Genomic DNA, 17173 nt, shown 5'->3' with positions numbered 1-17173 from the left:
ACACAAGGAGGGGGTGAAAGACCCCCAATCATCCCATTAACACTAGTATTACCCCCAGAGGGATTTCGTAAAGGATTTATTAACTACTGCTTTAGTCTCCGCTGAGAATAACTAGTTCTTTCACCCACTTGGACAAAGCATTGAGAAACATTCAGCAAATTATCTTAAAAGTTTATTCTTGGTGGGTTTTCATACTCCCAATTAAGATATAATAGTCCCTATTTAGACATTTTTGTACATTCTTCACTCTGAAGCATGCTGTTAGAAATAATACAGTATTTTCCAGCATTCTCACATATTTTACATTCAGGAGTAAAATAGAAATTCTGATCTGAAATTTAAGACAACATAATCTGTATCTTATGTTGAACAAAATAACAAAAATACATTTTTGAACAGCATGCATTATATACAATGAAGTATGTTTCATTGGATTTTTATTGTTTAATACAATTGAATATCTACATAGAATAAAGGGATTGATATATTTTTGTGATCTACATTTTGTTGTAGTTTTACCAATGACATCAATGTTTATGGCTACAGTACATTGGATAACATCAAAAAACAATAACTTAAATATGAATGTTAAAGACTACACATCTAAATGACTGGGGGGAAAAAAGAGACAAAACATTTTAGCATATCAAAATATATAGTGTGAAGGCGGAGAGGCACGAAAAATATAAAGCCAAAATTACATGTGGTCCATAACTTAAAGGTGCTATCCCTGATTTTTTTTTTTCTAGGAATGGAATGACATTTGCTGTGTCCTCCTTTAGTGCACGAACTCAGACGTTTACGGGAAAAACACTGTGCCTCTACTTATAATTTGGATTTGGGACAATTTCATGAACTTGTAGGGTAGTTTTCCACCATTTCTGTGACAGTGACTCTGAAAAGTGACCCTGCAAGTTGTGAAATGTGCCGATAAACTCATCCCTGTGAAGAATTGGTATGCCACAATTATGTCAGAAAAGTTAGCACAACTAACATTAAAATTTTGTGGTGTCCCCTTTCATTATTTTTCCAAAAATCAGGTATAGGCCCTTAAAGCCACACTGCAGAAGATTCTAGGTAACTATAAATTCATGAAATAATCATCGTTTAATAAAGGTTTTATTACATTTAATTCAAGAAATTATGCACAGTGTGGCTTTAACGCAGTAAATGGAAGACCGGTCCTGTGCAAATGTCTCAGTCAGATGTATACTTTCCCATGAAGTAGGTCAGAAAAGGTGAATAATAGGCCACGATAAAATGCAATACTACATGTTTGACAAACATTTGCCATCCTGCTCCGTCTGGGAAAAGAACTCAGAATAATAAATGCCATTGTGTCACTGCTCGGCTTTGTTTTCCCATCCTATTGAGTGCTTTTGGAAAAGATGTGCGTGATGAAAATACAGTACAATTAAAGTTGGTCCAAACACTGAAGTGCTGAGGAGCAGAGGCCGACATGAACACGGACTTTGACTTTTGGAAATGTGTAAAATGAACCGCTGGGGTTTGTTTCCCGCTAAAAATAGATCACGTTTGTAGCCATTTCTCAACTTTCATCCTCTTCCTCGCTGTCCTCCTGCTTTTTCTCCTCAGTGTCTTTCGGTGCGGCGGGAGGCGGGAGGTCCAGGCGAGCCCAAGACATCGGCTCGGACTTCTTCATGGCAATTTCGATCTTAGCAGCCATCATGTTGACTGTACTCTTACTGACGTCAATCACCTTGGATGAAAAGTAGAGCACATACAATAAGTTATAACTAAATCAGCCAACGACTTAATTATTTATCGACCTGAAAGGAAAGACACGCAAAGACACAGGGAATAACGCAAGAGAAAGTACTCACTCCCCAGAGGATGATCTTCTGCTGGAATTCCTTCTCGCCTTCGAATATAACATGGATGTTGAGCTGTGGAAAAATACAAGAAAATTTTAAGCTTTTCAGAATACATTATGGAAGCTCTAAAGCATCGTCTATGAACATTTTAATTTATAATTTTATTTAGTCAGTGGTTTTCAGTCAAAAGTGCAGCGGTTGAGAAACACTGCCTTCAGATCAGAAAATCTCCTTTAACGTACCATGGTGCTGTTTGCATCTACGTGGCTCAGTTCGGGGATGGAGTTCTTGGCGTAGATTGAAATGATGACCTGAGAACCAGTTTGGTGCCAGTCAAACCGACACGGGACGACTTTCAGACCCTACAAGATGCAAAACAACAACATTGTTAGCCGCTTTATGTTACCCAGATACGGGATCAGCTTGACAGCAATATTTTAAGAATAGCCAATCGTTTTAGTGAAGTGTGGAAGAAATGAAAGTCAAAGTGGCCAATTCATAAAAAAAAAATTCATAGTTTGGCTGGGGGTGCGACTTATATATCAAAATATATAATTTCACATGTCATGCTATTTTCCCACTGACAACCACTAGAGGGCACTTTAGCCTTGTGTACCAGTATCTGCAACTCCTGTACCAATGAAGATTTAAAAAACGGTAATCGAGCAGCAGAAAGAAAGTTTGGAGTGAGCGAGAAACTTGTGAGGGACTGGCGTAAAGCGGAGGTTACTCTTACTGCAATGAAGAAAAAAAAAAAGCTAATCGCGGGGTAAAAGCTATATGACCACAGTAAAAGGAACGACTTCGCAAATGAGTGCTTGAACAACGTGCTGCTGGGAGAGGCGGTGCAGTTACACCAAGGCTGGTGTGACTTATATGCCGGAGCGATTTATAGGCCAGAAATACAGTACAAAAAAATCATGGCCATTATGATAAATTACTTGTCTGCAGGGATTATACACTGCTTGCCCCCCCAAAAAAGTTTTAATCTGAATTTGGGCAGATCTAGGTTCAGCAACAACCAACAAATGAAGTCAGCTGACGACCTGGAAATACTGAATGACGAGGTTATTGCATCTATGTATTTTTATTCTGATGGGACAGGCATATTCCAAAATGACAATGCCAGGATTTATTGGGCTCACATCGTGGAAGAGTTGTTCAGGGAGCATGAAACATCACTTTCACACATGGATTGGCCACCACAGAGTCCAGACCTTGAGCCCATTGAGAATCTTCTGGAGAATCAAAGCTTTGTAAAGTGTGCGGACTCTCCCATTAATACAAGATCCTGGTGTAAAAGCATGACACTTGATGGAACTAAATCTTATCAAGCTTATTGAAAAATGACTGCTGTAATCAAAGCTAAAGAGAAACAACTTTTGTTAGTGGTAACTTTTATTTGGCCAGGCAATGTATATTAAACTACATTACATCTAAAATAAAGTAACTTTTCAACAATATTCTCATCTGTTGACGTGCCTGTATTTCACACCACTAGGTGGAGGTACAGAGATTCACCAACCCGCTGTACAAACAGGCGTCTAAGGGCATTGCCTACCGCATCATTTTTCCTCCACAGATGTGTTCCCTTGGTGCAGCCCTCCTGAGAGAGGAAGGTGTTAAAATCAGACGTTTTCCGCTTGCAGCAGCTCCAGTATTTCATTCTGTCCAAAGACAAGTAAACAGAGACACAGAGTCAATATCGCTGCGCTTAGACAAGTGAGCAACAAATACAGAAAAAAGCTCTCGGGTGTTAATGCCTACAAAATACTTACTACTCAGAAAGTGTCAGCACAACTGGAGAAAAAAAATCAATTTGGCTTTAATACTAACCCTTCATGGAAGATTGGACATCCGGAGTGGTACATGCAACTTTCTGTATTGCTTGCAGGGCCTTCGAAACTCTAAAAGCAACAATATACGGTTAAAACGTCTCAAACTTCTCTTTTGTAAAATAAATGAAGTGGTGCTTTCTATTTACGTCAAAAGCATTTAATGAGAGCGAGTGTCGAATAATAGCTCGCTTCCAATTTGGGACCCTATTCCATCTGATAAAAAAAAACTAAAAACATGCAGCCCTTGAGAGAATATGGCGTGGTTTCCAATCAGTTGATGAACAATTATGCAAATAATCAAATCCCCACTTAAATGTGTCTCATAATAATTTTCTGCAGCTCTACTTGAGAAACTCGTCTCTTCCCCTGAGTGTCGACGGCTAAGATCATCGATGTAAAAGGAGCAACATGTAGGCGGACAAGGCCGAAGAAACTTGTGGCGAGGACATCGATATAGAATGTGGGTGCTTTCAACTGCATATCTTTAATAGAGACAAAGGTCCTAAAGTCGTCATCTTGACAACTTTAAAACTATGTCTACAATGGGAAACTCTTGAATGACAGAGAGCCTGTAAACATGTACAAATATTCCTGCTGACCTGCGAGTAGATATGTACTAACTTTAGGACAAAGTCTTTCAAAGTCACTCAAAATGTCACATGTGCATCCATGAATAATTTTGGCATTCTAGTGTTAAATATCGCAGTATTGAACCACATCCCTAATGACACCGACAGTAAAGTGAAAACACAAAGAGTTTGATTTAAAATATCATGAAAACCTGTATTCTAAGAAATCCATAACATATTAATTTGCCTCAACCGAGTGCATTTTCTCCTGTTCGGCATTACTCAAATCTAAAAGCGTGTAAGCCAGTCTAATGTCTCCTTTGAAAGCAGAGACCTCCAAAACTGATCTAAAGGAATCTTTTTCCTTGCAGGGTTGCCGTGTTGTTATTGGATTTTTACCACTTTTTCATCGCTTTTTGTCAGTCTTTTGTTGCTTTATTGGGGCTCTTGTAGTTTTTGTGGCTTTTTATTATACATTTTGTATCACTTTTTTATATCGCATTTTGGTCACTTTTTTTGTTGCGTTTTCATCCTCGTTTTCCTTTCATTTTTGTCGCGATTCACCTTTTTTTTTCAAGAAGCCTTTAGATTTGGGTAAAGCCAAATTGGAGAAAATGTGCTTGGTTCAGGTGGTGCTTAAGAGGTTAACACATTCATAAGATAAACAACATTTAAATGATAAAATAAATGATGATGTACAATAATGAGAGATTAAGTTGTCCAAATGTACTTTTAAAAAATGGTTTTAACCAAATGTTCTGTCTATGGAGAATGTTCACAATGTTTGCATCTCATCTCCTCTACATAACCTTTGAAAATGTAGACTCAAAAGTGATTAGATCAGACAACATCAGTACGAGTAAAAAATATAAAACTATACTTGGCTCAACTTAAAAGCAAGCAGAGTTGAAATTTGAATGCAACTTCCAAAAATACATTACAGAAGTGCATTAACTCTATTTGCGCAGCTTCAGCCTGAACAAACTGTCACTTAAGCGCCCCAGCTTGGGACTTTTGTGTGAATATGTATTACACCGTGACATGTTGACCTACTTTGGTGCACCCTCCATTTTTACAGGATGTTCCAATCTTGATCTCGTCGCTGTCTTCCTCTGGAGAGACACAGAGAAACGCTGTCAAAGAATTGACACTTAAAGAGTCTCTGAAAAGCGTCTCAAAGAGCCGCCGCCTGATGTGTGGGCCTGTCCCATCAACTCTTCATCAAAGCTGTAATGTGAATGACACCAGCGATGGCAAATCCCCCATTGCAAACCATTTCAACCTCGCTGTCAAAATGTCCTTCCTGTCTGCTGTGTCAGTACAGCAGCCTAAGAAGAGGCGGACAAAAGTTGCCAGCCACTCAAAAGTATTTTACAAGAGAGAAAAATGTATGAATAAAGTATGCGCACCTTTCTTTTCAGCAGCGTTCTCCGACAGCTTCAGCTTTTCCAGAGCCGTTTTTAGAGATGAGGCGACTTTGTGTTGCAATCGCACCACGGGCTCATCGGGACTGAGGGAGACAGATACGGGCCATCAGCTGTCATCGAAACAGCCCTGTGGTCTATAGCTGCTGTCAACAGTATTGTGTGTGCAAACCAAGCATTGTTTTATGAAGAAGTAAATGTAAAATAACATCTGTGCATTACAGCGATACAAATAATTGGGATCGAATCAAAATCGCAACATGAATGGTCTCCCTAATTGCAAAGCATTTAGGAATATTTAAGCAGTACAGAATCCTATGCGAACCACTAAATTACCCGTCTCTCCAAAGAGTATTAATCTCAAACAGGCTCTGAAATGTATGCAAATAGTTTTAGCTTCAAATCTGAGCCTTTCAATGAGAACGATCGCCGTGCCGTCACGTCCGAGGCTTTGGTGGGCAACACAAATGTATTAAAGAGATAATAATAGTTACATAGCTTCCCATAGATCTGCCATTTAAATAAACTGCTCTTCACGCCTGGTTAAATCAGCTGTTTGGTCACCATTCATCAAAGCATCCAGTGAAAATCGTGGAAATAAACAACAACGATCCTCACTAAATGTTGCTGAAGAGGTCTATAACATACACAGGGAACTGAATCCGGATTTTTAAAGCAAAACAACCCAAATGTGGTCTGTTTTGCACAATCTGAACAGGGGAATTACACTGTTAATGTTAATACTTGCCCGGAGTCTTGGCATCTCAGGTGAAATCTCTGCGTGGCTCATTCACCTGCCTACGCACCCCTCATACATGGGCAATGGGTTCACATTAAATACCTCTTGATACTTCATTAGCCTCTCCATGCGTCATTATCTTACATAAAACACCTCCTATGATTGCCCGCCTCGGTTAACAGAGTTTTATTTTTTATTGGAAATATGGTGCTATGTGAAACGTTCTCCATAACACAAGAGACAACACAATGGATTCATCTCAGAGGGATATTCTTTAACTGTACAAAAAGTTACACAAGTTTAGATTTTAGTGAGTAAATTTAGACATTTTTTCCTTCTTCAGCTCAATTATTAGGTTTGTGATGCCTTAAAAAAATAGAATAAAAGATTTTAACCTCTTAAAGGAATAGGCCACCGTTTTGAAATACTGAGATATGTTCTTACCTTCTTACCTGAGCTTAGACAAGTTGATGTCTAGTCTTTGTGCGTGAACTCAGTCACGCAAACAGAGCATTGACGGTGTTAGCATTTAGCCTCTCCTCCTCTCCTCTCCTCTCCTCTGTGGACCCAAACGGGGGTGAAGTTAGAAGCGGCCAAGCTCTTCCACATTTCCCCTCTTTAAATACGGTTACATGAGTAGCTACATGATCCAAGTAGAGTTACACAAAATTAAACATGTGGAATTTCTAAGCGGATAAAAAGGGGGTACTATATTGTAAGGCGTAATAATACAAGGAGCACTTCGACGTCCGTGCAGTAAAGTCAAAGTGCTCCTATGGTATTATTACGCCTTGCAATGTATCCGCTAAGAAAATCGACATGTTTAATTTTGTGTAACTATACTTGGATCGTTTAACTACTCATGTAACCGTATTTAAATAGGGGAAACGTGGAAGAGCTTGGTCGCATCTAACTTCACCCCCCATTGGCTCCATAGAGGAGAGGAGGAGCTAAATGCTAGCAACATGTTTGGTCTTTTTTGCGTGACTGAGGGCACGCGCAAAGACGAGACAGGTACGCATCAACTCGTCTAAGGTAAGAACACATCACAGCATGTAAAAACGGTGTCCTGTTCCTTTAACCCCCACCTGAACCGAGCACATTTCTCCAGTTTGGCTTTACCCAAATAAAAAAAAAAAGCTTCTGACAAAAATGTGTATGAAAACGCAACCAAAAAGTGACAAAAAAAATCTTAGTGTTGAAATGGGGCATTATAGTGAGGCTGTAAGTTCTCTGGTTGAAGATTTAGGTAAGGCTGAACTGGAGAAAATGCGCTGGTTAAGACGAGGGGTTAAGAGGTTAAACATGCCCAGGAGCATTAAAGAGAAGACTGAATTATGCACTTTTTAAACAAAACCACAGGATATTTTGTTGTTAATCGAAGTCATTGCCGTCTTTGAGATTTGTAAAGACCTATGAAATCATTACTAAGCATTGCCCATTCAAACACCGTCTAAAAATAGTAGGACTATGTTAAAACATTTCAAAATGCCACACCTCGGTCTGTGTATTTGTTCCTGGGGCTTTGGTGCGGAGATGATGTACTCATTAAACTTCGGTTTCAGTTCCTCTGCTTCGGGCTTCACCGGCTCTGGGGGCTTCTCTTTGTTATGGGGACCTTTTGTGCAGCCCTGGAAAACACCACGTCTTCCAGTCAATACAACTGTAGCAAACAATGAACAATAAGAACCAAGAATTATAGATTTTGAAGTGAACTTACAACGATGCTGAGAAAGTCTGAGAAGTCGGTCGTTCTTCTCTTGCAGCAGGACCACCCCTTGGGAAAGCATAAGCGAAGTTAATATTTATCAGAGAGTAAATAAGAAAAGCAGATGCCAGCTTCTAGTTTGCACTTTATCCGTTTACCTTCAGTGCATCGTGGAATACTGGGACTCCAGGATGATAGGTACAACCATCTGTGAAAAAACAGCTTTGATTTAATTAAGATAAAATATAGGATGTTTGGTGAAGTTACCCACACCAGTAAGCTAAAAACACCAAGATGTGTGCAGACTGCAGGCTTTTAAGCAGATGAATAAAACTAGAATACAAATGATTAATATAATTGACTAAAAATCCTCCTATTTCTCAAAAGTGATGCTTTCTAATATGGTTTTGGTAGTTTTAAAAGGGACCTTGGGGGTTTGTTTTTTCTCATAACTTACGATGGATGGATGGCTAATCCCATGTAGGGCTGGGCACTGCTACACTTTTTTTTCGATACGGGTACTTTAACGATACTTGGTTTTCGATACCGATCCCTGAACGAAACTTTTCCCAACACCTAAATCTACACTAAAATATTTGTTGTCTAGAAAACAGAGCAATAATGTCTGGAAGATCAGCACATTTACAATATATTTACAACAAAAATGGGGGAAAAGTGGAAGCAACTGTGGCAAAAACACAAATGGTGTAAAAAAAAAAAAAGGGGGAGAAATTGGGGCAAAAATAGGGAATGAATTGGGTGGGAAAATGGGGAGAAATAGGGAAAACATTAGTAAATAAAATGAGCAAAAATTAGGGAATAAATTGGGAGAACAAGAAAAAAATGTGACAAAAATAAGGAAAAAATGTGTAAAGAACAATAAGAAAAATGGGGTAAAAATAATACAAAAAAATAAATAAAAATTGAGCAAAAAATTTGACCAGCAACAACAAAACTTGGATCTAAAGATATCGCATTTTTTTTCGGTACTTGCTTTCGATGCCTTAATTTTTAACTTTTTTTCCAATACCAGACCGGTATTGTTTAACACTCGTGCTTCACAGCTAGAAGGTCCCAGTTTGTTTCCCACCTGGACGGGGCCTTTCTGTGTGCAAGTTTGCAAGTTCCCCCCGTGTCTGCGCAGGTTTCCTAACACTAAAAACATGTACAATAGGCCATGGTGAATGATTTGTGTGTGTGGATGAATGATGGAGGTGCAGATGTGTGCAGTCGCAACAGCGCTTTTGTCAAGCTGTGAGAAGTAGGACCCTATTAAACATAAATTTCTATAAAAAATATGTCAATCCTTGGTGCTACGTTTGTGCTGTTGAAATCTTCATTTGGGCTGTTCTCGTTTCTGAGATATTGATGATTCTTTTTTGCATGCAGTGTGAGTTGCCATGCGACAAGCTCTTTGTGACTATGTCTGTAAAAGGCAAACTTAGAAACAAGTCAAGTCGAAGTCTTTCTATGCTTAGAATTTCAAGTCTTTTAAAGTGTTGATTTGTAAAAAAAAAAAAAAAAAGGCAGAAGTTAACAATAAATGTGTGCAAAACAAATAAGAGATCTATGTCTTTGCCGTCTCCGAGGTTGTTCTAGGAGACTGATGTTAATTCAGAAATGTAAATAAGTCTAACAACACTATAAATCAACCATCTTCTTTGCGGTCTAAGCCTTGTCCCCTTTACACCCTTGTCTGTGAAACACCACCAAGAAATCCCTAACGCCACATAATAATATGCTCCATTTGATATGAAAGTGGCATCCTATTAAAATGTAAATTAGACCCGACTGTTTGCTATAATACTCGAAGAAAGAGGAGGAGGACATTTTAAAGGAAGTGAGTGAATAAAAGACTCATTTGAGAGTTCAGCTCTGAGGGAAACATGGACGCTATTGGACGTGCAATTACATTTAGATAAAGGGCATCAAATAAACAGGGGTAATATCAAAAAAGTATTTTGCAGAAAAGATCCATTTGTCTGATGTTCATTTATTTAGATCAGACCCTCAATCGGATTTTTTAGAGTACAAACTATTTCCTCTTAACTTGCTTAAAGCCTATCTCAAATCCATTTCTTCACATGGATTTTTTTTAACAAACGTATAGAAATAACGAAATGGTTAGAACAATTTTATAATAAGTTGCTCAGCACACAAATGTCTGCTTTTGTGTATATGAACACTGACGAAGAGTACATACATTTTATGACACTACTAGAACCGTTAATATTCACCAAGAGTGGAGCTAGAATATAGGTTCAACAATGAAGGTGATTTTAACTATGACCAGACAATTTACGGTAACAGCACCTGATTCTTGAAATAGTTGTTAAACACATGGGAAAGGGAGCACTTCACACGGTCAATTTAATAATCAATGCAGTCAGATGCTTTTCCAGGATGTGAATCAATGACATAAAATATATACAAGCTTGCCTTTTTAAGTCCTTTTGAACAATAAAGTACAATAAAGGACTTTTACTTTCATCAGTGTACCTTGGATCTTTTGCTTCTAGTCCGAGTGTCAGGTTTTATATTTTTATATCCACATCCTGGAGAGCAAATGCACTGATCTACACAGTTTGATCCCGTAAAGTGCTCCCATTCTAATTTTATGTTGATCTTTTTATTGATTCTATTTGTTTTCTTGTATTTATGCAACTGTGAAGCACTTTGAATTTCCTTGTGTATGAATTGTGCTCTACAAATAAACTTGCCTTGCCTTGCCATTCCACTATCTGGTATCACTTTATTTTACAGTACCTTGATACATTGCTGTATAGCTTGTACCTATGGGTCAGATACACAATGGAATAACTTGTATTAGTAATTTGTAGGTATATAATGTTATAGGACACAAGACCCTTAGGCTTAGGGCTTAAGGTTAGGGTTATCCATTATGTAACTACAAATACATATTATTCCATTGTGTATGTAACCCATAGGCACAAGTTATTACACATTGTTAATATACTGGATGGACATAGTAACCCACAATTGAGAGAGAAAGACTGTCTACAGACTATTTTAGCTTAGGTGACTGTTTCTGTCTATAGGTGTGGGTGAAGCATGACATAGTAGCATACAGTAGATTCATTCAAGCTATGAAGAGTTAGATTATTAGTCGCGATTAACATGCCCGGAATACAAATACAAGATGGTTACATGCACAAAAGTTACAAAAGTCATTCTAACATAGATTTTTTTCTTCCATGTTTTCACTATCCTATATGTAGATGTAGGCTTCCATGTAAGCTACAGAAAACTAGCCGCATTTATGTGGCATTGAGGAGCTTTGACTCATATTTTTGTGTTTGTTTGTTTACTTTACACATAATTTAATTGACTTACTACTGTAACATGTCCTGTCTCCGACAATGTGATTCCAAAGTCTATTATATCACCTTGCTTTGAGTGCACTCACGCTCAGCCTTTGCTAACTTGTTCTTTAAAACTTACTTCATACAAATAATCACGTAAATTATATGTATTTCTTTCTACTTGTAATATTCAGCAACAGGCAGTCAACTTGTAGTAGACGATTCATCCAGCGCAGGAAATGAAAGAATGTACTGGATGCTGTAGAATTTTCCAGAGAACATGAGGTTAGCATACTAGCATTAAAAGAAACACACAACTCACCTTCGGGGTTGTTTTCTGGATCGAATCGCTGTCCGCATCCTTTATTGTAACACAACGCAGACATAATGGAGGTTGAAAATATATAGACGACCAGTTAAAACTACAACAAACTAACAAAAAAAACGCCGGTAATGAGAGGAGGGAAAGACAATCGTGCGCCTGCCGAAACACTTCACCGGGGATTGAACTTCCGGGATTTTTCGGAAACACTCGGCGGCGCTCGGCAAACCTCGGAGCTCTCCTCACTCGGAGCTGAGCAGCACTCCCTCCATCCGGCGAGAGCGCACCGGAGCCGGTTATAAACGAGAAAACTGATGCTGCCCGCTTTCAAACTTGCGGCAACCCCAAGTGCCGTTTTACCAAATCGCGTCTCTGACTAAAATAGGTGCGAAATTTGAGAATAATAGTTTTAGCGTCAGTTTTATGTCCGTCTTGTGTATTCCGTGGCGGAACATCCCATGCTTGTGCACTCTCTGGGTAGTAGTCAGGTGCACAAAACTGGGGCAATAGCTATTTAGTTTTACGAGGATGGCTGCACCCGACGTGTCACTTGCCTGCCGGGATTTGTGCATATGTTTTCATCAATGACATCTGGGTTGCCTCTTTTTCTCAAATTTGCAACCGGCGAGGGAACTGGACAATTTTGCCTACTTTCACAAAGGAAAGGATCGTTGTAATACGGTAAGCTGATGAGAATGCAATGAAGTGACAGGTCTCGTGTGTGCTGTTGTCGAGTTTGCATGTGTAAAAAAAAAAAAAGAGGAGATAAGTCATGATGCCACGGGACAGTAACTCTAAAAGGAGATGATTTCAGAGGGTGAATTATGGTCCTCAGCGTGGAGCTAATTTTATTCCCCCATCTACTCTAGATGTCACATCGATAACTGGGATTGTCTATTAATCTAATCCTTATTAGATTATAGAGATAGGCATTTTGCATATTCTACAGGCCATTATGCATACAGTTTGAGACTTTCACACTCTAGTGCAATTTTTTTTTTTTTTTTAGTTTTTATGACTTAAGGCAAGAAAACAAATCTGTAATGGACTTATGGCTCCCTGCCTGATTCTATTAATGCCATTCTTATTAAAATGCTGTACTGTTATCATAATATCTAAAACCAATTTCAAATCAACACAATTAATAGAATACCTCTTATGTATTTATACTGAAACTATCACACCAATGTGACACTACTATAATTTGATTTATTTTCTTAGTATATGCTGTGCCAAGTTTACCTTTTAAGAAACATCAATGCTTTGGTAATCTTCTTAAAGTGTTTCATTTAGATTTGAGATGTTTAGATTATGGTTGAACAGGTAATCCTTATTAGAATCATTTTACTTAATGCAATTTATGGAGTTAAAAAAATACTTATACAGTATGTACTGTTTTTTTTTTTTTAAAAAGCACAAAGTATTATTTGTGATACTTCTTAAATGTTCAGCATGCTTTTTGAAAATGAGGGAATTAGAAGGGCAAGCAACTAGTCTCATCCATAAATGGGGCAGACTATTTGATATAACAAGAAAGCTAACTCTGAATTTGTATTCACCAGATAACATAATCAAAGATTGCATCATACACAGGAGAGTTACCTGTGATTCTTCATGATCTTTAAAGTTTTAGGCTCGTAGCATCGTGATCTTCCGAGTGTTATGTTATTAGCATTGTGTGGGGAGTGCGCAGCTTTGATTTTTAAAGACTTTTATTGTGAAGCACCCACGCAAAAGTATATAGGTATACAAACTGAGCCCCCCACTAAGAATGCTGTCACATCCCAGCAGCCATACTCCTAAAATGTGTTTGCACTTTTGTTCCTTCGTTCTATATAAAAATATTAGAATGCAGCATGTCTCCTACAGCTTATCAACTGATGTTGCATCTTGTTTTTTTTTCTTTTTGTCCTTTCCAATTGCAGGGTACATTGAGTGATGGAATAGTAATGAAGTCATGAAGTCTCGTCATTGGGGAATTATGCTTATTCTCTCCAGAATCTCCCCTAATTTCTACTTTATCTGCATCTTATTCCATCTCACTTTGCCCTATGCAAATCTTCAGTTTCTCCCTGAACCAAGGACAGGACAGGCTCTGCTACTATTTACCCAGCCAGCTTACAATGCTTCAGTCTTTGAGAATTCTGCAGCCAGAATGTATATATGGAGTGATGTTAAGATGGGCATTGTGCTCAACCCCCCGCGATCCTTGGATATCAAATATACCATTCAGTCTGGAGACAGTGAAGGCATCTTTCAGGCTGAAGATTTTATATTAGGTGACTTTTGCTTTCTTCGAATACGCACTAATGGAGGAAGTGGAGCTATTTTGAATCGAGAAGTTCAAGACAATTACACACTGAGTGTAAAAGCCTCTGCCCAAGGAAGTCTGGAGGCCTTAACCACTGTTTATATCAAAGTTTTGGACACTAATGACCTCCGCCCGCTCTTTTCCCCCACCTCCTACTCATTTGTTGTGCCTGAGAGTGCGCCTTTAGGCTCCAGCATTGGCCGAGTTACCGCCACAGATGCGGATGTCGGCTCAAATGGAGAATTCTACTATTTCTTCAAAACTAGAGTCGAACTCTTTGCCATTCATCCGACTAGCGGGGTGATCACTCTTACCAGAAGGCCCAGGATAGATAAACAGGACCGCTTTGAAATGGAGGTCCAAGTGATGGACAGGGGAATGAAGTTGTATGGGAGCGGTGGCATAAGCAGCACAGCGAAACTGGTGTTGACCTTGCAGCGCGTGAATGAGTTTGCGCCTGTTCTCAAAGCTATTGTGGTCGAACCTTCGTGGGACGACAGGAATCCCGTCTACGCTGTAATAACTGTGGAAGACAAAGATGAAGGGGTTTCTGGAGATATTGAATGGGTGTCAATCACGGATGGAGACCCCTTGGAGCAGTTCACAGTGGAACGCTCATCATCGGGAAAGGAGTACAAAGTCAAAGCTTTAGACGTGATAGACTGGGGCCAATTCCCCTTTGGTCTCAACTTGACACTCCAAGCAAAAGATCGGGGTGTTCCTCCAAAGTTTTCTGAAAATCAAGTTGTTCAGTTCCTGGTCACAAAGCCAACTCCAGTAGCCGTGGATTTCGAGCGCAATGTTTATGTAGTCAAGCTGAGTGAAATAGCTCCCCCAAGCACTTTTGTCGAGGTGGTGAAAATCTCTCCAGCTCCTTCGAGTGTCAATTACAGCTTCAGCAGGCTTTCAGATCCAATGTTCTTTGATATAAACCCTTTGACTGGAGTTATTTTGACCACAAGGCAACTGACAGGGATATCACAGGACTTCATGGAGATGGAGGTAGTTGATAATGTCAGCCAGCAACGCGCTCGAGTCAGAATAATCATAGTGGATGCAAATGATAACAGCCCAGTATTCAGCAGGCCGATGTATGATGTTGCTGTGAATGAAAGCCTACCTGTTGGCACACTGGTTATTACTCTATCAGCCACAGATTCTGATAAAGGAGAGAATGGATACATTACACACACAATCAGCAACAGTCAGGGCCTTCCGTTCAGCTTAGACCAGGCCACAGGGGAGCTGAGAGTCACCAGGGATTTGGACTTTGAATCTGCTGAAGACGTTTATACTTTTGCAGTGCGGGCGTCCGACTGGGGCACTCCGTACAGAAGGGAAAGTGAGGTTAATGTTACAATCCGTTTGATAAATATAAATGACAACCCGCCTCTGTTTGAGAAAGTGTCCTGTCGGGGCATGATTAGCCGTGAATTCCCTGTCAATCAAACTATCGTCACCATGTCTGCTGTTGACATGGATGAGCTTGGATTAGTGAGGTACCAAATTGTCTCTGGCAATGAGTTAGACTACTTTAATTTGCACCCCGTTTCTGGCGCTCTGTCACTGAAAAGAGCATTAGCCGTACTGAACATAAAAAATGGCATATTCAACCTGAAAATAGTTGCAACAGATGGCGAATTGATTTCCGAGCCTACATTCGTCAACGTGTCTGTGGTGAGGGGTAGAATGCCACCTGGGGGCTTTAACTGCAGGGAGACCAGGGTCGCCCAGATGTTGGCTGAGAAAATGCTCTCCAAAGCCTCAGCTATGGCAAAGCCGACTTACGCTGAGAGGTACACAGCAGATCTCTACTCAGCAAACACACAAGCTCCACAGTTTGAAGCTTTACCCACGAGTATTTTAGTTCGTGAAGACCTACCTGTCGGAGCCAGTGTCTTTCAGGTCAGAGCAAGAGATAGCGATACAGGCTTCAATGGGAAAATACTCTTCTCCATATCCGACGGCAACAAAGAAAATTGCTTCAAAATTGATATGGTAAGCGGACTGATAAGTGTTCTTCTACCACTTGACCGTGAGAGGACAGATCGCTACTTCCTCAATATCACCATCTACGACCAGGGTGATCCGCAAATGTCAAGTTGGCGCTTGCTCACAGTGATCATTGAGGATGCCAATGACAATGACCCACAGTTTTTACAAGACAGCTACTTCGCTATTATGTCAGAAAATGCCGTGATTGGCCAAGAAGTCATCACAGTTATGGCATTTGATAGAGACATGGGACAGAATGGACAGCTGGCTTACATTATGCAGCCCAGTGTCCCCCAGTTTGGCATAGACAGTGAAACTGGGAGCGTGTTTGTGGCCAGTAGGTTAGACAGAGAGAGCTCCGCCATGTTTACGTTGAAAATTGAAGTGCGGGATAAGGCGGAGAGAGGCACCCGAAGGTCATCAGTGACTACATTAACTATTATAGTGGAGGATGTTAATGATTGCGCCCCGACTTTTATACCGAGAGGTTTTAATGCCAGAGTGCTGGAGGATCTCCCCCCTGGAGCAGTGATTAGCTGGGTCCAGGCCCAAGACCCAGATGTTGGACCCGGAGGACAAGTCCGCTACTCTTTGATGAACGACTTTGGTGGCACTTTTGAGGTGTGTATTTTCAGTATGTTTATTGCGTTCTTAATAAACATGTTAAACAGAACATTTGACCCATACAAAAGGGGTTAATAGACAAGTGATCCCAGAAGAACTTTTTTGCGAGTATAAAAAAGATCTTGTCTCGAGGAGCCCCGATATAAATCACAGAGGTTTTCCACCTGATTGAGATTGACAGTTTTTCTTTGCTAACACAGCCTAAGACATAAACAAATGTTAAATTGAAAATGTGCAAAAATTCAGTTCCTATTTTGGTCCTTATTTCGGATTTATTTAAAGTATTGTTTTGACACAACGTAGTTCAATTTACTGGAATGTACAATGTTGAAAATCTTTTTTTATTTTTTTATTACAATATTCAATATTTTGCTTTTTAATCGTGCGGCCCTAGTACATTATATTTAGTGTGTATGACCTCACGATACCAAGGTGCTTGTAAACATTAGGGCATACAATGACTTAGAAACTTAATTACTTCCTTT

General features: G+C 39.6%; 2 protein-coding genes across 2 annotated transcripts in view; one reads left to right on the top strand and one right to left on the bottom strand.

Annotated features, from left to right (window-relative positions):
• Positions 1 to 1095: 1095 nt before the first annotated feature.
• On the bottom strand, positions 1096 to 11945 carry chordc1b (cysteine and histidine-rich domain (CHORD) containing 1b). The gene is made up of 11 exons (XM_079566209.1): positions 11759 to 11945; positions 8272 to 8321; positions 8126 to 8182; positions 7903 to 8036; positions 5652 to 5752; positions 5296 to 5354; positions 3672 to 3742; positions 3397 to 3502; positions 2078 to 2197; positions 1845 to 1907; positions 1096 to 1720 (listed from the first exon to the last, which is right to left on the bottom strand). Exons 1-11 carry the CDS (start codon positions 11820 to 11822, stop codon positions 1550 to 1552), a joined length of 996 nt encoding a protein of 331 aa, XP_079422335.1. The 5' UTR covers positions 11823 to 11945; the 3' UTR covers positions 1096 to 1549.
• A 157-nt stretch (positions 11946 to 12102) lies between these two features.
• The window catches only part of fat3b (FAT atypical cadherin 3b), a 99267-nt gene continuing 94196 nt past the window's right edge, over positions 12103 to 17173 (top strand). Inside the window, exons 1-2 of the mRNA XM_079566945.1 lie at positions 12103 to 12439; positions 13684 to 16685. Of these exons, the coding sequence (XP_079423071.1) occupies positions 13716 to 16685 (2970 nt within the window). The 5' untranslated portion in view covers positions 12103 to 12439; positions 13684 to 13715. The remainder of the gene's footprint in view (positions 12440 to 13683; positions 16686 to 17173) is intronic.

Source organism: Gobius niger (genome assembly GCF_951799975.1).
Source record: "Gobius niger genome assembly, chromosome: 11".
NCBI classification, from domain to species: domain Eukaryota; kingdom Metazoa; phylum Chordata; class Actinopteri; order Gobiiformes; family Gobiidae; genus Gobius; species Gobius niger.
Note: the sequence above shows the minus strand (reverse complement) of the source record. Positions and strands in the feature narration are given on the sequence as shown.